This window comes from Pristiophorus japonicus, chromosome 10, assembly GCF_044704955.1.
Source record: "Pristiophorus japonicus isolate sPriJap1 chromosome 10, sPriJap1.hap1, whole genome shotgun sequence".
Taxonomy (NCBI): domain Eukaryota; kingdom Metazoa; phylum Chordata; class Chondrichthyes; family Pristiophoridae; genus Pristiophorus; species Pristiophorus japonicus.
Genome location: NC_091986.1, coordinates 81,066,148 through 81,089,447, shown reverse-complemented (window position 1 = coordinate 81,089,447; position 23,300 = coordinate 81,066,148). Strand labels below are relative to the sequence as shown.

At 44.4% G+C, this 23,300-nt stretch overlaps 1 protein-coding gene and 1 long non-coding RNA gene across 3 annotated transcripts; one reads left to right on the top strand and one right to left on the bottom strand.

Moving 5' to 3' along the window:
• Positions 1-3,584: 3,584 nt before the first annotated feature.
• LOC139275015 (uncharacterized) lies at positions 3,585-14,344 on the bottom strand. Its single transcript, XR_011595654.1, has 2 exons — positions 14,134-14,344; positions 3,585-3,931 (listed from the first exon to the last, which is right to left on the bottom strand). It is a non-coding gene; the product is annotated as an uncharacterized lncRNA (long non-coding RNA).
• LOC139275014 (protocadherin-8-like) lies at positions 12,473-23,212 on the top strand. Of its 2 annotated transcripts, XM_070891876.1 has the most exons (4): positions 12,473-15,024; positions 15,121-15,206; positions 15,538-15,668; positions 22,593-23,212. In XM_070891876.1, exons 1-4 carry the CDS (start codon positions 12,610-12,612, stop codon positions 22,898-22,900), a joined length of 2,940 nt encoding a protein of 979 aa, XP_070747977.1. In that variant the 5' UTR covers positions 12,473-12,609; the 3' UTR covers positions 22,901-23,212. The 2 variants fall into 2 exon arrangements, with proteins under 2 accessions (XP_070747977.1, XP_070747978.1); XM_070891877.1 differs by lacking the exons at positions 15,121-15,206; positions 22,593-23,212 and having other exon boundaries at positions 12,473-15,081; positions 15,538-15,626.
• The last annotated feature ends 88 nt before the right edge of the window (positions 23,213-23,300 follow it).

The window sequence follows — 23,300 nt, the reverse complement described above, 5'->3', positions numbered from 1 at the left end:
GACATTTTATTCCATCTGCCAAACCTTAACCCATTCGCTTAACCTATCTAATTCTCTTTGCAGCCTCTCTGTGTCCTCTACACAACCCGCTTTCCCACTAATCTTTGTGTCATCTGCAAATTTTGTTACACTACACTCTGTCCCCTCTTCCAGGTCATCTATGTATATTGTAAACAGTTGTGGTCCCAGCACCAATCCCTGTGGCACAACACTAACCACCGATTTCCAACCCGAAAAGGACCCATTTATCCCGACTCTCTGCTTTCTGTTTGAAGCTGTCAACTCATCAACTGATTCAATGGCCACTGATCTCCTGCCTCAGCTTCACAGACAAGGTCTAGGCATAGCGGCAAACCGGTGGGCGACCTGTCAAATTCGCTAACAGACCTGGCATTTTGTAAAAACGCGTGGCAGTGGGTTCACAGTGGGGTCCCAACCCGCTGGGGGAAAAAAAACTTTTCTTCCCGACCCATCACCATCATGTCCGCTGATCTTCCGGAAAATCCAGCCCAACGTTTCAGATTGATAACCTTTCATCATAACTGATTTCTGATGAAAGATCACAGACCTGAATAACTCTTGTTTCTCTCCACAAATGCTGCCTGATCTGCTGCGTATTTCCAGCATTTTGTTTTTAGTATAATTCTCGTCTTCCACATGCACGTGACCATATTCAGAGATTCCTGTGACTCCATAAACTGGTGTGCAAATATTAAATTTGACGATGGAGGATAGCAATCATATTTTTAGGAGTCTGTTGGCTTTTGATTGATATCAAGTCAGTATTTTCCAAACTCGGTACTATACAAATTACCGACGTTTCCTTTCCTCGTGTTAAGGCTTCAGCCCTTCGAGAATTGTTAGCCAAATGCATATATTGCTTAGACTCTAATCGTGGCTATTATAATATGTAAGCAAGTCCAGGTTATTTTTTACTTTTGTAATTCTATTCTTTAAGAGTCCAGTCAGGATCACAGGAGAAACTTTACATTGAGACATTATCTGATAGGCACAGGGCCACCTCAAATTGGTAACAGGTGAGCTGTAAATAATTTCCAGATTCCAGATTGGATGCCTTACAGCCATTTTTAGTTAAATATTAAATAGAACTCAATCTTTTGGAATTACACTGCCCCCTTAAGTAATATATTTGTACGAAAATATTCTAGCAACTTAGGTTTTAAAATGTAATTTTTTTTTCTCAAAATGTAAAATATTCCACCCTTTGATATAATAGGCTGCGTCGGAGGTAGGTTTGTTGGCTCCTTTCTTCCATCCTTCCTTCTTCCCTCCCCTTCCTTCCTTTCTTCTGCTGTACGCTTGGTCGAACAAGAAAACTTCCCCGATTAAAATATGGCGATCGCCGTTTTACAACGCTTGTCAGAAACAAATAAAGTATTACTAATGCCTCAGCCGTCATAAACCTATAACAATGCTAAACTAAACTAAACTATGTGTTGCGGGCTGTCTTTTTATAGAGTTCGTTATATAGGATGTTGGTTAAAAAAAAATCTAAAATTGTCCCACTTTACTTTCCCATCATGTGAAGAAGCTGGTGCTTTGTTCCATTTCGCAACAATCTGTGCAGAGATTCCTGCCAGATTTCTAATTACTTTTCAATGATGATTTAAGGAGGATTTGAGACGCTTTTCTTGGAAACTGAATGTGCCCATCAGCCGCTGCTCAGCAGCTCTCTGTCACCGCTGCCCCATTCACACGTACACACCTTTTGTTCGCTTTGCGCTTCATAGCTTACATTGACTTGGATCAGTATGTCAAAATTCTGGTTAGGTCACCAGATCAACTTGTTTTAGAAAGTGCTCACAATTCCATTCTTAAATTTTATACAATAAATGTAAGATTTTTTTAACCAAATGTCTCCAGTGCTAATGACAGTGTAGAAATGCACTCATTACGCTTTAGTTTGAAGAAGTGGGCTTTATGTTGCTGTCCTTTTGTTTCCTTATTAGCAGTCACACTGACCAGTGATGCAAAGAACTGTCAGGAGGTCGCATTATATTTCAGACACAAGTGTACAGGCTCCGGTCTTGTCAATTAAATAAAATGGTTTGCAGACAATGGGGAAAACTTTCTTTTTTACTGGGGATGTTTCAGAGGCATTTTTAGTGAAAATTAAAATATAATTAGAAAATAAGTGTTTTTAAATTTGCTTTTTTGAAATGGGTAAAAATTAAAACAATATAAAATTGTTTGCCTTAAAACACTGCTATTTCAGTAAATGTAAGTGCCCAGAGAGCATTGATAGAATGGTTACATACTGGAAAATAATACATATTCTGACCTCGATCTGCCAGTTCCCAGCATCTTTTTTGTTGTTTTAATAGACCGAGTTATGCAGCAGTGAAAAGTAAACCCAGATCTCGATCGCAGGAGCCCTAAGGCGGTTGTCATACCGCGAGTCCTCGGATGTTCTTAGTGTTAAACAATATCTCTAAACTGGAAAAAGAAACATTTAAAACATATGGAACGATTTATTTTTGTGAGCCAGAATGATGCCAGATTCCAGGAATAGTTCACTTGGAGCGAGGAACGTGCTTGCTGTAGGTTAACAAAAACAAAAGAAAGGCCTCACAGCACCCAGATCACGGAAATTCGAGACTGTTTATCAACAATCTGCATTCCCCAGAACTTGCCTTGCCTCAGACAAAAACATGCTAATTTAAATAAACTGCTTCGAGTAAGAAATAAACCGATTAGTTTAACAAATCTCTGGGTATTTTTTTTAAATGTTGCTTTATATCAGTAATTAAATTTTGTCAGGTTGACCTGCAATTATAAACTGCTAAAAAAAAGTTATCTTTAAATCAGCAGCACAGTCCTCTTTGTCACGTGATTTTATTTCAAGCTCGCTGTCTGCACGCGTTTTGCACAATACCAGCATTAGACACAGTCCGACTAAATCCAACTTTTTGGCATCTAGCTTTTGCTTTCCCTTAAAGAAATGGGTCCATTGTGTCCGTGTTTGCTCTCGTGATCACTAGGCAGTTGTCTGCTAAGTTACTTGAAAAATGAGCCTTTGAGATGGCTCCACTCTTTTGGTATGATAACGAGGCGATTAAGCTTGTTTTTGTTCTTTAGACAAGTGATTGGCAAAAGTTTTCTCTGCAGGGATTCGGGTAGTGAGGACGCCTTTCACATACCCGTCTACATAATCCTCGGTCCATCCCTGGGAAACTCAAACCATTTCCAACAATCCAGTCTCGTTCCACTCGCGTGGCCTCACTCCAGTTAATTACTTTAAGCGCAATTTGGATAGTACGTAAACACTTTATATGTTGCAATAATTATTGCATCTATATCGTACAAATCTTAAAATGTGATTGGAATTCACAGATATCTATTTAGAATCCAACGTGATTCACTGTCAGAATGCATGTTCGACTGTCCCAGAATTTTTAAGTGATTCCTACAATTATTAGTCAGTTTCTTTGCCACTAACCCCGTTCTTCCAACCTTCTCCTGGATGATATTATGTGGTGGACTTTGGTTATATTCCAAAGTGCTAATTTGTTTCCGCCAGTGGCTGGAATCTCTTCCCTATAAACTCCAATTGTAGGTGAACATTGTTTTTTCAAAACAGTTTGTTCATCTAACATTTATTGCGGTATTTGCGCGCGGTTGTTCCTTTCGATTTACTGCGGTAGAGTGCAAATGCAGAAAAAATATACACAACGTGTGCTTTGGACTCAATTCCACAAATTCAAATGACAAGGCTTATACATTTCGAAAGACACAATCAAAGCTTCCGAGATACCGAAGCTTCAAGCATTTCGTGCCGCTGAATAGCATTCAATATATAGGGCAACACAAATACTATCACGCGACCTGTTTCCTGATTCTTTAGCTCTTATGGCAGATGGTTTCATTCCCTTGGGTTGAACAATCCGAACCGCCTACTGATGTTTTGTCTCTATATAAAAAAAGGAGCCAAGTGTTAGCGTGCACGAAAGGTGGGAAATAAAGTCCCGAGATAGGCGTAACGGGCCTATCGGTGGGGTGGATCACTAAATGTATTTTAATATCCAACGCAATTGTATTCAATTTAGCATACATCATCGTTTAGTCAAAGAGTTATGGCGGTTGATTGTGTCCGCGTAGAAACAGAATGGATACATGTGGCGATTGCTCATTATATTAAACTTAGCGCGGGTCCTCTGTGGAAATTGTCGAGTATCCTTTTAGTTTGCTGCATTGAAATAAAACAGACATTGATGCCTCAAATGGGGTGCCCTGCCAAGCTATTATACACGTACTGCTAACGAGACTTTCATAAGCGATTGAACTAATCTGACCATTGAAACCTCGCTAAATCTGCGAGTGCTTAAACTAAATCCCATTGGAAACGGTTGTTCTTCACCTGCCACTATTTTCTATACAGGCTACCCGGGCCAAAGAGATCAGCCAGAAAAGTGATATACACGAACAAAAATAACAACAAAGAAGTATTGAAGCAAAATTCAAATTTCACACACAAACGAAATCGGCACAAACCCAACTAAATAAACCCAAAGTTTGACAGCGGCCGGTTTGTAAAATAAATGTTCCAACCAGGTTAATTTATCTAGTTTTAATTGGGACTTAAAATACATACTTTAATAGAATATATGTGTATGATACAGCTGTAACATGTGGAACTAGTTACGAACATTACTGTATATGGTTTACCACTTTAATGTGAAATTAGTTATGTACATTAGCGTATATGGTTTACAGCTCGAATAACAGCAACAACTTGCATTTATATAGTGCCTTTAATGTAGTAAAACGTCCCACAGTGCTTCACAAAAGTGCTAAAAAACAAAATGTGATACCAAATCACATAAGGAGATATTAGGGTAAATGACCAAAAGCTCGGCCAAAAAGGTAAGCGTCATAAAGGAGGAGAGGTAGAGAGGCGGAAAGGTTTAGGGAGGGAATTCCAGAGCTTAGGCAACTGAAGGCACAGCCGCCAATGGTTGTGCGATTAAAATGAGGGTCGCACAAGAGACCAGAATTAGAGGAGTGCAGATATCCCAGAGGGTTGTGGGGCTAGAAGAGTTCAGAGATAGGGAGGGGCGAGGCAATGAAGGGATTTGAAAACAAGGATGAGAAATGTAAAATCGAGGTGCTGCTTAACCAGGAGCAAATGTAGGTCAGCGAGCAGAGGTGATAGGTGAATGAGCTTAGTCTATCCAGCCTTTCCTCGTAGTCTAACCCTTTTAGCACAGGTATAATTTTGGTGAATCTGCACTGTACTCCCCCCGCCACGCCCCCCTCTCCCAACCCCCCCCCGGCCATGGCCAATATATAGTTCCTGAGGTTTGGTGCCCCTAAATGAACAGTGTTCTAAATGCAGTCTAACCAGAGCTTTATATAACCATAACATAGCTTCCACCCCTTTGTATTCCAGCTACCTTGAGATAGCAGCAAATATTCATTAGCCTTTTAAATGATTTTTTGTGCCCGTCCAATAGCTTTTAGTGATTTCTGTACTTGGACCCCTAAATCTCTGTTACGTACATTAGTGACTATGGTTTACCACTTTTAACATGTGAAACTAGTTACATAAATTAGTGTATGTGATTTACCGCTTTAACGTGTGAAACTAGAGTTTCACATAGAATCATACAGCACAGAAGGAAGCTACTCAGCCCATCATGTCTGATGGAAAGAGAAATTAGTCCCACTCCCCTGCTCTTTCCCCAACGCCCTACACGATTTTTCTTATATATCCAATTCCCTTTTGAAATTTACGATTGAATCTGCTTCCACCACCCTTTCAGGTAGTGCATTCCAGATCATTACAACACACTGTGTAAAAAAAATTCTCCTCATCTCCCCTCTGGTTCTTTTGCCAATTATCTTAAAAACGTGTCCTCTTGTTACTGACTCTTCTGCCAATGGAAAGTTTCTCCTCAATATAATCTATCAAAACCCTCAATATTTTGAATACCTCTATTAAATCTCCTCTTAACTATCACTGCTCAAAGGCGATCAATCCCAGCTTCTCTCATCTCTCCCTATAACTGAGGTCCCTCATCCCTGGTAACATTCTAGTCAATCTCCTTCACACCCTCTCCAATGCCTTGACACCCTTTTCAAAGTGTGATGCCCAGAATTGGGCACCATATTCTAGCTGAGTCCTAAGAGTGATTTCTTAAGGTTTAGCATAACCTCCTTGCTTTTATAATCTACGCCGCTATTTATAAAGCCCATAATCCCATACACTTTTTTAACAGCCTTCTCAACTTGTCCTGCCACCTTCATAAATTTGTGTATGCGAACCCCCAGGTCTCCCTGTTCCTGCACTCCCTTTAAAAGTGTACCAAATAATTTGTATTGCCTCTCCTTATTCTTACTTTCAAATTGCATCACTTCACACTTCTTTGCATTAAATGTTACCTGCTCTGTGTCGACCCATTTCATTATCTGTCTATGTCCTCCTGAAATGTGGCTGTGCTCCTCACTGTTAACTACATTTCCAAGTTACGTGTCATCTGAAAATTTGAAATTATGCCCTTTATATCCGGCCATTAACGTTTACCAAAAAGAGCAGTGGTCCTAAAGCTGATCACTGTATGCTTTCATCCAGTCTGAAAAACAATTCATCACTACTCCAACACAAAAGCAAAATACTGCGGATGTTGAAAATCTGAAATAAAAACAGAAAATGCTGGAAATACTCAGCAGATTAGGCAGTATCTGTGGAGAGAGAAACAGAATTAATGTTTCAGGTCAATGACCTTTCATCACTACTCCCTGCTTTCTGTCTCTTAGCCAATTTTATTTCCATGCTGCCATTGCCCCTTTAATCCAAAGAACTTGAATTTTGCTAACAAGTCTATTATGTGGCATTTTATCAAATGCCTTTTGAAAGTCCATATACACATCAATTGCACTATCCTCACCAACCCTCTCTGTTACTTCATCAAATAACTCAATCAAGTTTGTCAGACTTGATTTGCCTTTAACAAATCTGTGCTGGCTGTCATTTATTAACTCAAGTTTTTCCAAATGACAATTTTGTCCTGGATTATGGTCTCTAAATGTTTCTCCACCACTGACACTAGGCTGATAGTTATTGAGTTTATTGCTCTCCCCTTTCTTGAATATGGGTGTAACATTTGCAACCCACTCGTCCTCTGGTATCGCTCCCGTATCCAAGGAGGATTGAAAGATTGTGGCTGGAGTCTCTACTATTTCCACCCTTACTGCCCTCAGCAACCGAGGATGCATCCCATCCAGACCCCTAGTGTCTTTTCGACTTTGAGCACTACCAACGTTTTAAGTACCTCCTCTTTACCTATTTTTAGCCTATCCAATTTCTCTAACACTTCCTCCTTTACTGTGACTTTGGCAGCATCCTCTTCTTTTGTGAAGACATATACAAAGTACTCATTTAGTACCTCAGCTATGCCCTCTGCCTCCACAAGATTTCCTTTTCGATCTTAATTGGCCTACCCTTTCTTTGACTATCCTTTTATTCTCTTTGCCCCTCTTATTTCCATTACCAGTTCTCCTCTGAACTGTCTGTTCTGCTTGATTTTCCACTGAATTATGAACCTGACATCTATCATAAGCCTCCTTTTTCTGTTTCATTTTAAGTGTGTTTAGTCTATACCCAAACTATCTCCCCCTTGAAGGCCTCTCATTACTCATTTACTGTTTTACCGGCCAATCTTATTTCCAATCCACCTGGGCCAGATCCCTTCTCAACTCACTGATATTAGCTCTCTTCAAATTGAGTATCTTCACTGTTGATTGTTCCTTGTCCCATTCCATACCTCCTCTAAACTAGACGATATTGTGATCATTGTTTCCTAAATGATCTCCCACTGAAACATGCTCCACTTGCCCTACATCCGTCCCCAAAACTAGATCTAGCACTGCTTCCTTCCTCATTGGGCTGGAAACATATTGATCAAGAAAGTTCTCCTGTACATCTTTTGGGAATTCCTCCTTGCCCTTTACACTTTTCCCCATCCCAGTCTACATTAGGTTAATTGAAGTCCCCCATTATCACTACTCTATTGTTTTTACATCTTTCTGAAATTTGCTTACACTTTGCTCCTCCATCTCGTTCCCATTATATGGTGATCTATAGTATACACTCAGAAGCGTAACAACTCCTCTTCTGCTACTTAACTCGAACCAAACAGTGTATGTCTTTGAACGCTCAAGCACATCCCTTTCCAGGGTTGTAACAGTATCTTTGATCAATACTGTCATACCCGGCCCCCTCCCCACCCATCGTTTTATTCCTTCCCTATTCTTGCTAAATGAATTGTAGCCAGGAAAGTTAAGTTCCCATTCCTGACTGGTTTGAGCCAGGTCTCCATTATTGCTACTGTATCATAACCTATGTAGCAAATTGTGCCAGCAGAACATCAACATCATTGCCCCTAAGCTGCCTGGCTCACAGGTCGCTCACCAGCTGCTTCAGAAGAAAAGATATTGCGCATGTGCGGCTGTGCAACAAATTTAAAGGGACCGCAAACCTAAAATAAAAATTAGAGGGAACATTGCTCACCAACCTTATTTGTCACGCTCCATGAATTTACGCAGACGCACTCCAAACCCGCTTAGTCTGCTTTCCTTTTCTCCCCTGTCTGATCCCTCGTCTTTCTGGATTACTCTTTATTCTAATGCTGTTTGTCTCTCCCAGTTCTCTCTGCATCTTGTTTGTCCTCTCTATTGCTTCATCCTGGTTCCCCCACCCTGCCAAATTAGATTAAGCCTTCCCCCATAACAGTAGTTAACCTCTCATCGAGGACACTGGTCCCAGCCTTGTTCAAGTCCTTGTACAAGTCCCTCCTGCCACAATGCCCCAGAAATCTTAATCCCTCCCTCCTGCACCATTTCTCCAGCCACACATTAAACTGCTTTTTCTTACTGTTCTTATACTCACTAGCCTGTGGCACTGGGAGTAATCCAGAGATTATAACCTTTGAGGTCCTACTCTTTAGTCTCCTCACTAGCTCCTGAAACTGTTTGTTGGACTTCAATCCTTTTCTTTCCTATGTCATTGGTACCAGGGAGGCAACACACCATGCCTGTGATTACAGAAATGTCTGCCTATACCCCTGACAATTGAAGCCCCTATGACCAAGCTGCACGGCTGCGCAGCTGTTTGGAGCTGCCACATGGCCAGTGCACCGGCTTTTAAATAGAAATAAAATGCGCAAATGTGGGTATTTGAATAGGCTGTGCACCCAAAAAAATAATTAAAGAGATCATTGTCTATGAGAACTGCTTTTCTACATTTCCATGTGCTCCCCTGTGCAATCATTTGCTTCACGGTGTCATGGATGTGCTCTAGACTGTAATGCCCCATAATGTCATCATCCCCAACACTGAAAATCAGTTTCTGAGTGCCACACTCCTGAAGGATTCCTGCACTGCCTGCCTCTTCTTCCTACCATGACAGATGACCACCCACTTACTTTCCTTCAACAGTCATTGTGGTGGAGTGATGGAAATCAGGGATGCATAAGTGGCCACAATTGGATGAACACAGAGATCATGCAGGGTTGTACGGCTTGAGAAGGTTACAGAGATAGGAAGGGGAAAGGACATGGATGATCATTTTAAATTTGAGACATTGCTGGACTGGGAGCCAATGTAGATCAACAAGCACAGTGGTAATGGGTAAATGGGACTTGGTGCAAGTTAGGATACAGGCACCAGAGTTTTGGATGACCTGAACTTTATGGACGGTCTGCCAGGAGAGCATTATTGGAATAGTCTAGTTTAGAGGTAAGAAAAGCATGAATGACAGTTTCTACACCAGATGGGTTGAAGCGCGGCAGAGACTGGAGAAATTCCGAAGGTGGATGCAGGCGGCTTTGGTGATGGAGAAGATATGGTGTCGGTAGCTCAGATCAGGGTCAAATAGCACACCGAGGTTGCGAACAGTTTGGTTCAATCTCAGACAGTGGCCAGGAGGGGAATAGAGTCAGTAGCTAGGGAACGGAGTTGGTGGCAGTGACCGAAGACAATAGCATCAGCGTATCCAATATTTAATCAGAGGAAATTCTGCTCATTCTATACTGGATGTCGGACAAGCAGCATGATAAATCAGAGGAAGTGGAGGGGTCAAGAGAAGTGGTGGTGAGGTAGAGTTGGGCGTCATTAGCGTACATTCGAAATCTGATGTTGTGCTTTCGGATGATGAGGCTGAGGGGCAGCATGTAGATGAGAAGTAGAAGGAAGCGAAGATTAGTTCCATGGGGGACTCCAGAGGGAACAGTGTGGGAGTGGGAAGAGAAGCCAGGGTAGGAGATTCTCTGGCTACAACTGGATGGATAAGAATGGAACCAGGCAAGGGCATTCCAACCCCAATGGACAACAAAAGAAAGGTGTTAAAGGAGGAGAATGATTTTGTCAACCGTGGCAAAGGCTGAACAGATCGAGAAGAATAAGCAAGGATAGTGCACCACTATATGGTTTACAGTTTTTAAATGTGAAACTAGAGGTGCGTTCATTAGTGCGTACAGTTTACAGTTTTAACACGTGGAAGTAGTTAAATGCATTATTTTATATATTTTACAGCTTTAACGTGAAAGTAGTTACGCACATTATTTTATATATTTACAGCTTTAATTTGTGAAAGTAGTTACATACATTATTTTATATATTTACAGCTTTAATGTATGAAAGTAGTTACATACATTAGTGTATATAGTTTATAGCTTCAAAATGCAAAAACTAGTTGGCTACATTAGTGGTTAACTTTAACACGACGATCAAATTTATGTATATTAAAAGGTATCTGCTGTTCTAGAATGCTAATTATAATCATTCTGTATTGTCAGTTTTTTTTCAATTTAAATATATTTCCCTTTTCCTTCTAATTGCGATGAATATGTATACTTTTGTAAGTAGGGGCATTACAAAAACACATTGGCCTAGAGTTTGAAGTCAGCAGCAAAGCAATGGCGTTCGGCACACGCCATGAGGAAAGGTGCTCACAAAGATCTCACGATTTCTGTATCGAGAAGTTTGCCTTTCTCGATGCACAAGTCAGATCAGTGTAGAATAGTGGGTAATTCCTAGTGCGAGCTACTGGGACGTCAACAAGCTGTCTAAGCAACCAATCACAATGCAGAATTCTCAGACAGAGAACCAGGAGGTGAAGAAGTTGTTTTATTCAGACTTTAAAAAATGTTACAGAGGGCAAAACAATGTTTGGGGCTCTCACATGGAGAAAAGGTAGGCCTGAAATAACTATGAACAAACTTTGAAAAATAGATTTTTTTTAAGTTTCTTAAAAATGGTAATTTTCATTATTGTGGAGAAATTTAACACTCCACAAAATTAAAATTAGTTTTTCAGGGCCTTAACTTTTTTTTAAGCAGTAAATACGCTGTTAAAACCCCAGTTACACCTAATTCAACAAGATCCAACTTTTAATGGGGTATTTAACAGCGATATTACCACGGAAAAGCCCAAGTTTTCATCAGTTCCATCGATTTCACTAATAGCCAGCTATGGGAGAAGGGCTCAATGCAGCCAATGTCAGAGCTGTGTATGACGGGCCGCAACTTCAGCATTTCCACATTTATCTACACATGCGCTAGATCCTGAAGTTGTGATCAGTTCCAAAGGGGTAGTTTGCTGTTTTTACATACCCGAAAAATAATGGGACAAAAATTGCAGTCGGAGGCTTCCCATGGATGGATGCCTCCGACCAAATTATTATTTACAAAAGTACCTGGTGGTCCCGGAGGAACAATCAATTGCGATGTGAGGCCTTAATGCGCAGCCCAGGCAGAGGCCCACATATTCCAGGAGCGTATGCGCATCCTGGGATCACATGGGCCTGGACACCAATCACAATGTAGTATTCTCCTTCATAGTAATGGGAACTCCAAGCTCCCATCACGATCAATGAGAACATCCCTAAAATCAACTGAAACACAAATATAAATTAAAAAAAAACGTCACTTTTTAAAAATTAATAGAAATTGCATTAAATTAAAAGTTTTAGAGAAAAAATATTTTTGGGAATTATAAATAGTTTTAATAGTGTTAAAATTAAACTTACTTTCATAGACAGGGATTATAATATAAAAATAATAACATTTATTTTTTCTATTAAAATTCTTATGCTGGTAAAAGCAGGCCTTGCACCTGCTTTTACCAGGTGTAAGAGTTTGAAGGACATTCACTAGGCAAGAGTTGGGCAAATAATTTGAATCTCTGCCTGCGATGTGTGCGATTTCCAGGCGCATGTGCTTCGTGCACATCGTACGCATCCGGAGAGGCCGCAATTTCACAGCCAATATTTTGCATATTTATAGTTTCTAACGTCACCCAAAATCGAATCTCAGAGATCTTCAAAATTCTAATTCATAAACACTGTTTGTCCCATCTCGCGAAATATGATTGGCCGCCAAGTGTCTAATTTGCATACACGTGTCAATAAAACGCCCAGGGACTTGTAGAGACTCCATACTGCGAGTTGATTCAATTGAAGAATCATGCAGACAATTTTACCCTGAAAGTACATGCACGGTACCCCGAGCAGGAAAAGGAAGCCAGCAAATTCTCAGACCTGCCACTTTCAATAAGAATTTCATTAAAAAGTGAACAGAATAACTAAGTCAGATGATGACCGCCGAAAGAGGCAGAGGCAAGTTTGCTGCTCCAGTCTGCGGTCCTTTTTGTTCCCTCTTTCTCGTACTTCTTGTTGCTCCGATGACTGACTGCATACGGGCCAAGTATTCCACCTACGAGGAGGAATTTCCCGGCACCGTGATCGGAAACCTGGCCGCAGATTTGCAGCTAAACGCGGCAGGAGACACCGACGCCTCGAGCGGTTTCCGACTGATGCAAAAGTCCAACTCATCTTTGGTGAAAGTTGGAGAAAGTGACGGGCAGCTGACGGTCGGGCGCCGCGTAGACCGAGAGCAGCTCTGCCAGGAACAAGAACCCTGTCTGATCGTCTTCGACGTGGTGAACTTCTCCAGAGAGAAGTTCGTCCTGGTCCATGTCGAGATTGAAGTGAAAGACATCAACGACAACGCCCCCGAGTTCCCCAACTCGGAGATCTCGGTGGAAATCTCCGAGAGCTCGGCCCTGGGGACCCGCGTCCCGTTAGACGCGGCGGTGGATGCCGACGTTGGCGCCAACTATCTCCAAAACTACCAACTTTCCCCAAACAGGCACTTCGAGCTGGAGGTGCGCACCAGGACGGACGGGGTTAAATACGCCGAGCTGGTGCTGGTGGAGGCGCTTGACCGGGAGACTGAAGCTCATTTCACCCTGGAGCTGGCGGCCCAGGATGGAGGGACCCCGTCCCGGAGCGGAGCAGCCCGGCTCCATGTCCGGGTGCTGGACTGCAACGACCACAGGCCGGCCTTCGAGCAGAGCTCCTTCCTGGTGGAGCTGGACGAAGACGCGCCGTTGGGTTCGCTGCTGCTGGACCTGGACGCCGTGGACCCCGACGAAGGGCTGAACGGCGAGGTGGTGTACGGCTTCAGCCCCCAGGTGGCGGCGGAAGTGCGGCGGCTCTTCCGCCTCGATACCCAGTCCGGCCGCTTGACCCTGGAAGGCCCGCTCGACCACGAGAGCAGGACCAGCTTCGAGCTGGATGTGCAGGCGCAGGACCTGGGAGCAAACCCGAGCACCACCGGCTGCAGGGTCACCATCCGCATCCTGGATGTCAACGACAACGCCCCCGAGATCAGCATCACCCCGATGGCCGCCACCAGCTCCGGGCTGGCCTACATCACCGAGGCGGCGGCCGCGGGCAGCTTCGTGGCGCTGGTCAGCACCTCGGACAGGGACTCGGGCGCCAACGGCCGCGTCTCCTGCACTCTGTACGGACACGAGCACTTCCAGCTGCAGCCGGCCTACGGCAGCAGCCACATGATCGTCACGGCGGCGGCGCTGGACCGCGAGCAGGCGGCCGAGTATAACCTGACGGTGGTGGCCGAGGACCTGGGCCCGGCCCCGTACAAAACCATCCGGCCCTACACCATCCGGGTGGGCGACGAGAACGACAACGCGCCCGCCTTCTCCCGCAGCGTGTACCGGGTGTCGGTGCTGGAGAACAACGAGCCCGGGGCCTACATCGCCACCGTCATCGCCCGCGACCCCGACCTGGGCTACAACGGCAGGGTCACCTACCGGCTGCTGGAGCCGGGCTCCGCCCTGGCCTCCGTCCACCCGGCCACCGGCGCCATCTACGCGCTGCGATCCTTCGATCGCGAGTCGCTGCGGGAGGCCGAGCTGCGGCTCCAGGCGACCGACGGCGGCTCCCCGCCGCTCAGCAGCTCGGCCACCGTCAGCCTGCGGGTCGCCGATCGCAACGACAACGCGCCGGTCGTCACCCAGCCGCTGCCTGGCAACGGCTCTGCCGACGTCATCACGCTGCCCGGCGACGCGCCCTCCGGTTACCTGGCAACGCGCGTGCGGGCCCGAGACGCCGACGAAGGGGTGAACGCCAGGCTGAGCTACCGGATCGTCAGCGGGGAGCAGGCCGGGCTCTTCAGCATCGACAAGGAGACGGGAGAAATCTACCTGGGCCGCCCGCTCGCCCGGCAGCCGCTCGGTCCCCGACCCCTGCGGCTCGTCGTGGCCGTGAGCGACAGCGGCCGGCCCGCCCTGTCCGCCACCGTCACCCTCACCTTCGCCGCGGCGGCAGCGGCTGAGCCTCCCGGGGGCCGCGGACTGCTGGGCCCGGGGAAGCGGACCTGGGACACGTCCTTCGTCGTCATCCTGGTGCTGGCCGGGAGCTGCGCGGCCTTGCTGTTGGCCATCATCACCATCGCCATCGCCTGCGGCAAAGGGAGGAAGCCGGGCGGTTGGGAGAAAGCCCGGTCGCAGGCGGCCAGAGGGAGTCGGGGCTCGGAGGGCAGCTTCACCGCCAGCCTCGTCGTCCAGCGGTATCCCGGCGGCGCCGCCTCCTTGTGCGGTTCGAAAGGCAACGAATGTGATGGCGACGCGGCGTCGCAGCTTGGCGGTGGCGCAGTGGGCCTGTACCCGCCAGGAGAGAGCCGCAGAGCAGCAGAGCCGGAGGTGAGGACCAGTTTCAGTCACCGTCGCAGTCTTGACGAGCAATGATCATTATTGCTGGTAATTATTTCCCTAACACTTTCTGATGTAATTTTTCAGTGTTTTCCCACCATCTCTGGCTTTGGTCATCAAAGTCTTCATCCGATCGCAATCTGGCAAGGCAAACAATTTACTTTAAATAAAAGGTAAGTACTTTTTATATAAAGGTCCAAGTTAATGTTCATTGCATTTAAGTAGCACATCCTTTTGAACGGTAGAGAAAGAAGGAATTCGCTGGCTCAGAGAGTTGTGGAAGCTGAGACATTGAATACATTTAAGGCAGAGATAGACAGTTTCTTAACTGATAAGGGAATAAGAGGTTATGGGGAGCAGGCAGGAAAGTGGACCTGAGTCCATGATCGGATCAGCCAAGATCGTATTATATGGCGGAGCAGGCTCGAGGGGCCATATGGCCTACTCCTGCTCCTACTTCTTATGTTCTTATGTAAGTGCTAATCTTTTATGATTCTCTTTCAGCGAACATGCAAATCAGGAGAGATTTAGCGGGAAGGACAGTGGGAAAGGAGACAGCGACTTTAATGATAGTGACTCTGATATCAGTGGTATTGGGCTGAGCAAGAGGAGTGCACTCAGTCAAAAGCACAATGGTGAGCCAATTTTTTTTAGCACAGTCTTGCTTAATAAATCAATGGAATTGACCACAGAATTGAATTATGTGATGGTACAATTGTACTGAGAGCTTTTAATGTAATGCATAGATTGAAATATAACTTGAGTGAAGTCACTGATGGGGTATCACGTTGCGGGAAACCGTTGAGCCCACCGTGAAGAGGTAGTTTCACACCGCTTATACTTTACACTAGCTTGATCATTATAACCATTTCACCCATGGAGACTTAAACATTTTTATTCTTAACACTGTTGTTAGCATTTTGTTCATTTTCAACATGTAATTTGCATTTGGATCCTTAAGAGCAGAGTTCTTATTTGCATATTATAGAATCTTGCAGCACAGAAGGAGGCCATTCGGCCCAGCCAGCCTGTGCCGGCTTTTTGAAAGAGCTATTCAATTAATCCCACTTTGCGTAGCCTGGACGACCACATGTGCAGTAAGTGTCACCAGCTACTGCAGCTTGAGCAGCGACAGGAGTCACTACGGTATATCCACAAGGCTGAGAGCTGATAGCACCTTTCTAGAGGTGGTCACCCCGCAGCTTACGAGTGTGCAGGCAGAGAGGGAGTGGGTGATCGCCAGACAGAAGAGGAGGAACAGGCAGGTAGTGCAGGAGTCTCCTGAGTCCATCTTGCTCTCCAACCTGTATTCTCTTCTGAGTACTGGTGACGGCAATGGTGCCTCTGGGGAGTGCAGCCAGAGCCAAGTCCACGGCACGATGGGTGGCTCAGCTGCACGGGGATGGCGGGGGGTGCGGGAGGAAGACGAATGGAAGAGCTATAATGGTAGGGGATTCAATAGTCAAGGGAGCAGGCAGGTGTTTCTGCAGCCGCAGACGTGACTTCAGGATGGTATGTTGCCTCCCTGGTGCCAGGGTCAAGGATGTCACTTGAGTGGCTGCAAGACATTCTGGGGGGAAAGGGTGAACAGCTAGAGGTCATGGTTCATATCGGTACCGATGACATAGGTAGAAAGAGGGATGAGGTCCTGCAAGCAGAGTTTAGGGAGCTAGGACAGAGATTAAAAAACAGGACCTCAAAGGTAATAATCTCCGGATTACTCCCGGTGCCACAAGCTCGTGAGTACAGAAATAGGAGAATACAGCAGATGAATGCGTGGCTGCAGAGGTGGTGCAGAAGGAAAGGCTTTAGTTTCCTTAGGCATTGGGACCGCTTCTGGGAGAGGTGTCACCTATACAAGCCAGACAGGTTATACCTCAACAGAGCTGGGACAAATAGCCTCGCGGAGGGGGGGATTTGCTAGTGTTGTTGGGGAGGGTTTAAACTAGCTTGGCAGGGGGATGGGAACCTGAGAATAGATTCAGTAGGGAGGGAAGTAAAGCTAGAATTGGAAAGCAAAAATGTAGAAAGTGAATTTGAAGGACAGAGGAAACAAGGGCTAGAAAGTAGTCAACAAGGAGGTTTGGCTGTACTAAATGCAAGGAGTATAGCAAATAAGGCAGATGAGCTGAGAGCACAGGTAGACACTTGAGCATATTATATTATAGCTGTTACAGAGACATGGCTAAAAGAGGGGCAGGTGTGGCAGCTCAACATTCCTGGTTGCAGGATTTTCAGACGAGACAGAGTGGGGTATAAAGGGAGGGGGGAATCGTGGTATTGATTAAAGAAACTATTACAGCTGTGAGGAGGGATGAGTCTGGAGGAGTCTGTGTTCTACGTTTTTATTGAATGTACGAGGTTGCAGCCCTATTCCACTATTTAAAGGGGCTGCTCCTGAAATTCTGGCTGCACTTCAGTCCCACACTCCTGATCTTTGGGCACCCTGTGCGGAGGGGAGCGGGTAGGTCCGAGGGCCTCCTCGTAGGACTGCTCCTGGGCACGGCCAAGGGTGCCATCGGCCGGGCCAGGCAGCGGGCGGTCGAGGGAGTCATTCAGCCTGACTGCCTGCCTCTCTTCCGTGCGTACATCCGAGCCAGGGTGTCCTTGGAGATGGAGCACACGGTGTCCACCGGTACGCTCGCGGCCTTCCGTGAGAGGTGGGCACCAGAGGGACTGGAATGCATTATTACCCCCGGCAACCAAATTTTTTATTTGATTTTATATGTTTTAAAGTTTAATTTGTTTTAATTGCCGGTTTTAATGTCCCCTTCCCCTTTTATAGGGGGCACTTGTAAAATGTATGATTTTAATGCCCAAAAAAAAACACACAAAAAAAGGGCAGTTGAAAAGTGTCTGGAGTGTCCCCCAGATCGGGGGGCACTTGATTTAATGTTTACTTTTGTCTCCTAAAAAGAGTTGTGAGGAGGGATGATATGCTGGAGGGATCATCAAACGAGGCCATATGAGTCAAACTGAACAACAAAAAAGGGGAAATCACACCGCTGGGAGTGTACTATAGACCTCCAAACAGTGAGAGGGAGATAGAAGAACAAATATGTAGGCAAATTTCTGAGAATTGCAAAAACTATAGAGCAGTAATAGTAGAGGATTTCAACTACCCTAATATTAACTGGGATAAAATTAGTGTGAAAGGTACAGAGGGTGCCGAATTCCTACAATGCATTCAGAATTTTTTTAGCCAGTATGTAGCAAGCCCAACACTTAGATTTAGGGAATGAAGCTGGGCAGGTGGAAGGGGTATCAATGGGAGAGCATTTAGGTGCTAATGACCATAATTCAGTTAAATTTAAGGTAGTTATGGATAAGGACAAGGATAGACCAGCAATAAAAGTTCTAAATTGGGGAAAAGCCAATTTTGCTAAGCTGAGAGGTGATTTAACCATAGTGGACTGGAAACAGCTACTTGAAGGCAAATCCGAGTCAGAGCAGTGGGAGGCATTCAAGCAGAAGATCCAGAGGGTTCAGACAAATATGTGCCCTTAAAGAAAAACGGTGGGACTAACTAATCTAGAGCCTCCTGGATGTCTAGGGACATACAGGGTAGGATAAAGAAAAGGGAGGCTTATGACAGATACCGACGGCTAAATACTGCAGAATCTCTGGAGGAATATAGAAGGTGCAGGGGTGAAATTAAAAAGGGTATTAGGAAAGCAAAGCGACAGCATGACAAATTCTTGGCAAATAAAATCAAGGAAAACTCTAAAAGATGTTTTATAAATATATTAAGAGTAAGAGGATAACTAGTGCCTATTGGAGACCATGAGGGTAATCTGTGTGTGGAGGCGGGAGACGTGGGTATGGTTCTTAATGAATACTTTTGCGTCTGGTTTCACAAAAGAGAGGGGTAGCGCAGACATTGCTATCGGGGAGGAGGAGTGTGAAATAGTAGATGAAATAAACATAGTGAGAGAGGAGGTATTAAGCGTCTAAGCAGCTTTAAAAGTGGATAAGTCCCTAGGCTCGGATGAAATGTATCCCAGGCTGTTAAGCGAAGCAAAAAAGGAATTAGCAGAGGCTCTGACCATCATTTTCCAATCCTCTCTGGCTTCAGATGTGGTGCCAGAGGACTGTTAATGTTGTACCTTTGTTTAAAAAGGGAGAAAAGGATAGACTGACTAATTGCAGGCCAGTCAGCCTAACCTCTGGGGTGGGAAGATTATTGGAAAGAATTCTGATGGACAGGATAAATTTTCATTTAGAAAGACACCGATTAATCAAGGATAGTCAGCACAGATTTGTTAAGAAAAGGTCATGTCTGACTAACTTGATTGAATTTTTTGAGGAGGTAACAAGCGGGAGTCGATGAGGGTAGTGCATGTGATGTCATGTAAATGGATTTTAGCAAGGCTTTTGATAAGGTTTCACATGGCAGACTGATCACTAATATAAAAGCCAATGAGATCCGGGGCAAAGTGGCAAGTTGGATTCAAAATTGGCTCAAAGGCAGGAAGCAGAGGGTAATGGCTGATGGGTGTTTTTGTGACTGGAAGGCTGTTTCCAGTGGGGTTCCGCAGGGCTCAGTACTAGGTCCCTTGCTTTTTGTGGTATATATCAATGATCTAGATTTGAATATAGGGGATATGATTAAGACGTTTGCAGATGATATTAAAATCGGCTGTGTGGTTAATAATGAAGAAAGCTGTAGACTGCAGGAAGATCTCAACTGGTCAGGTCGGCAAAACAGTGGCAAATGGAATTCAATCCGGAGAAGTGCGAGGTAATGCAGTTGGGGAGGGCTAACAAGGAAAGGGTAGGACACTGACAAGTGTAGAGGAACAAAGGGACCTTGGAATGCATGTTCACAGATTCCTGAAGATAGTGGGCCAGGTAGATAAGGTGGTTAAGAAGGCATACGGAATGCTTGCCTTTATTAGCCGAAGCATAGAATACAAGAGCAGGACACGATATGCTTGAACTGTATAAAACACAAGTTGGGCCACAGCTAGAGAACTGCATGCAGTTCTGGTCACCGTATTACAGGAAATTTGTGATTGCACTGAAGAGGGTACAGAGGAGATTTACGAGGATGTTGCCGGGAGTGGAGAATCTTAGCTATGAGGACAGATTGGATAGCCTGGGTTTGTTTTCCTTGGAACAGAGGAGACTGAGGGGAGACCTCATTGAGGTGTATAAAATTATGATGGGGCTAGATATAGTGGATAGAAAGGGCCTATTTCCCTTAGCAAAGGGGTCAACAACCAGGGGGCATAAATTTAAACTAATTGATAGAAGATTTGGAGGGGATTTGAGGGGAAATTTCTTCACCCAGAGGATTGCGGGGGTCTGGATCTCACTGCCTGAAAAGGTGGTAGAGGCAGAAACTCTCACCACATTTAAAAAGTACTTGGATGTGCACTTGAAGTGCTGTATCAAGCAGGGCTATGGACTTAGAGCTGGAAAGTGGGATTAGGCTGGATAGCCTCTTGTTCGCCGGCACGGTCGCGGTGGGCCGAAGTGGCCTTCCGTGCTGTAAATTTCTATGATTCACTCCCCTGTGCTTTCCCATAGCCCTGCAAATTTTCTACCCGATTCTTTTGCCAATCATTTTAAATCTGTATCCCATGGTTATCGACCCTCCGTCCAGTGGAAACATTTACTCTTATCATAACCCCTCATAATTTGGAACACCTCCATTAAATCGCCACTTAAACTTCTCTGCTCTAAGAAGAACAATCCCAGCTTCTCTAGTTTCTTCACATAACTGAAGTCTCTAATTTCTGGTGATATTCTAGTAAATCTCCTCTGCACTATTGTGAAGGCCTTCAATGATTGTTGTCTTTATTTGTAAAAGGGAAACTTTAAAAGATATGGGGGTGGAGGGAAATGAACAAACAAAACTTAAATGAGAATTTGTTTTTACTTGGAGTTTTGCTTAAACTCCCAGGCAATCTCGTCTCTGCTGACCTGAATGATGACAAAAATGTGTGGGAAAAGTATTATTGTAATGCTCTATTTTTACATCCAATCATATACTAAAAGCCTTGCCTATTAGTTCACACTTTCTATAAGTGCAATACTTTCCTTTCATGTTTTTCACATCATACCATTTCTGTCCCTCACATTTGAACTTACCTATTATACTTGTCTCTGGTTTGGGCTGATTTTCCAGTCATTACTGGACAGTATGTTGACTGCATCTTGCTATGGATTGCAACAATAAAGCAGCTTTCTTTACATGCATTTGGATGCCTATGCTTTCCTCTGCTCTCTTGGTATCTGATTTGTAATGTTAAGAAAGCTTGGGAAGGAGGATTACATTCTTCTATCACAAAAATCATTTCATCTAAAATTTTGAAAAGCTGTTGGAGAATCCAAGAGCACCTTTTTATAATCCTGTTTCACACCCAGGCTGGAGGGATCGTTCACCCAGTGCAAATTGATGTGAAGTGACCTCTGTCAAAACTTAATTTTAGTGAAGTCAGAAGTCGGGTTGGGACCTTTGGCTTCCTAGTTATCATCATCAACATCATAGGTGGTCCCTCGAAACGAGGATGACTTGCTTCCATGCAAAAAAGGATGAGTTCACAGGTGTTTCAATGAAGGACCCAAACTACATCCAGAAGGGTGGAAGATGCCTGTGCGTGGATTTTTTTAACATGGGGTGGCCGTTGCACTCCAGCCACCACACGGGCTTGACAGAGCTAGGTATTGGTACTGTGGCAAGGATTACCCAAGATGACTGGAGACCTGCTCTGCTGCACGGACCTAGTGCGCACACATATTGCAGTGTGGGCTGCCCCGTGCTGCCCCTGGGCACCTGGCCCTGAACTCACGCCTCCCCTGGGCCCCGATCACGTCCCTCTACAATCTCTCGCTGCTCCTCCGCCCCAACCTCGCCGCTCCTACTGTATCTGCCCTCGCTCCAATTACTGACCTGGACCTTGATGACGTCACTCTTAACTGCCGTTGCCCACCTCGGCCTCCACGCTGCCCATGGTCGCCGCTCCTTTTATGGTCCCGACCTGCCACTGATGGTCTCTCGCAGGTCGGGGCCTCCACGCTGCCCATGGCCGCTGCTCACCGCTTCTTTTGTGATACTGCCATGTTCGCATCAGTGCACGCCCAAAAGTACTTCACATTATTGTGACAGTGACAGTATAACTAGCTTTAGAGTTATCTTTCAGGGGATCACAATATGATATGCATAAATGCTACTGGTTTGGGGAAGAAGGGATAAATATCAGTGAGGTTGCTGTTTGAGTCAGAGTAAAACTGTTGCAAATCCTATACATGTTTATTGATGAACTTGAATGCAGTTAGATTTGTCCAGGATCACCCTATTCCCAAACTAACATAAACATGGCCTTTATTCTTCCCTCCCCTTAGGGAGTATTACAGAAAACAGATTGTACGCAGTCACACTACCTCATTACTGGAGGATAATTATAATAAGATTTTCATATTCAAACAGCAGAGTTTTAATTATAACTGTCTAGGCCTGAGGCAGTTAACATTGTAATCACTGTGGGTTTCAGTAAATTGCTCTGAACAGTTAATGTTCCAGTTAAAAGTATTGATTATTTCCTTTTGGATAGGTTTATGGTCCTGCACTAGCGAGTGCAAGATCCTTGGCCATTCAGATCGTTGCTGGAGCCCATCTTCTCGAGGACCAAATACTTATTCTTCCACAAGTACTTCTCAACATCTTACTACTTTTGGGAAAAGCACTTCACTCCCCCGAGATCTACTTCGGAAAGACACGTACTACCAAGCACTTTTACCAAAAACAGCGGGCCTCCAAAGTGTATATCAGAAGATCGCATGTAATGAATCTGAAGCTATAACCTCTGTTATTGTACCACTCTATCATTCTGTGGGATCACAGGCTACATCCCCCAAATAATACCTCATTGATCAATGTAGCCAGACTACATTCTCAGAGCAGGTTCTACAATAGGTTTATTGACTTTTTTTAAATGTTGAAATTGTGCAATATAATTCTGTATATAATAGCAACTGCTTATTTTTATATTATATAATGTATGATTCGAATTGATTCCACATGAAAATCTCTTTCAAATAAAATGTATCGATAATGCAGACTGTGAAAAGATGTGTAAATGTCAAATAAGGTAATTTTACAACATTAAAAACTATCTGCTATTTTTCTCTATTGTAACTGGTGATACTTTGGTTTGATTTTATTATTGTGTTCTATTTTCCATTATTTTAGTGCAGAATTTAATGATTTGTTTTAAAAATACATGCAAATATGTGAATAAAACTTGTGTTTTATATATAAT

Excerpts from the sequence above, each read along its gene's own strand:
- LOC139275014 (XM_070891876.1), top strand. The coding sequence starts at position 12,610 with ATGATGACCGCCGAAAGAGGCAGAGGCAAGTTTGCTGCTCCAGTCTGC. Across the intron at positions 15,207-15,537 it reads CAATTTACTTTAAATAAAAG|CGAACATGCAAATCAGGAGA; the intron begins GTAAGTACTTTT and ends ATTCTCTTTCAG. Across the intron at positions 15,669-22,592 it reads ACTCAGTCAAAAGCACAATG|GTTTATGGTCCTGCACTAGC; the intron begins GTGAGCCAATTT and ends CCTTTTGGATAG.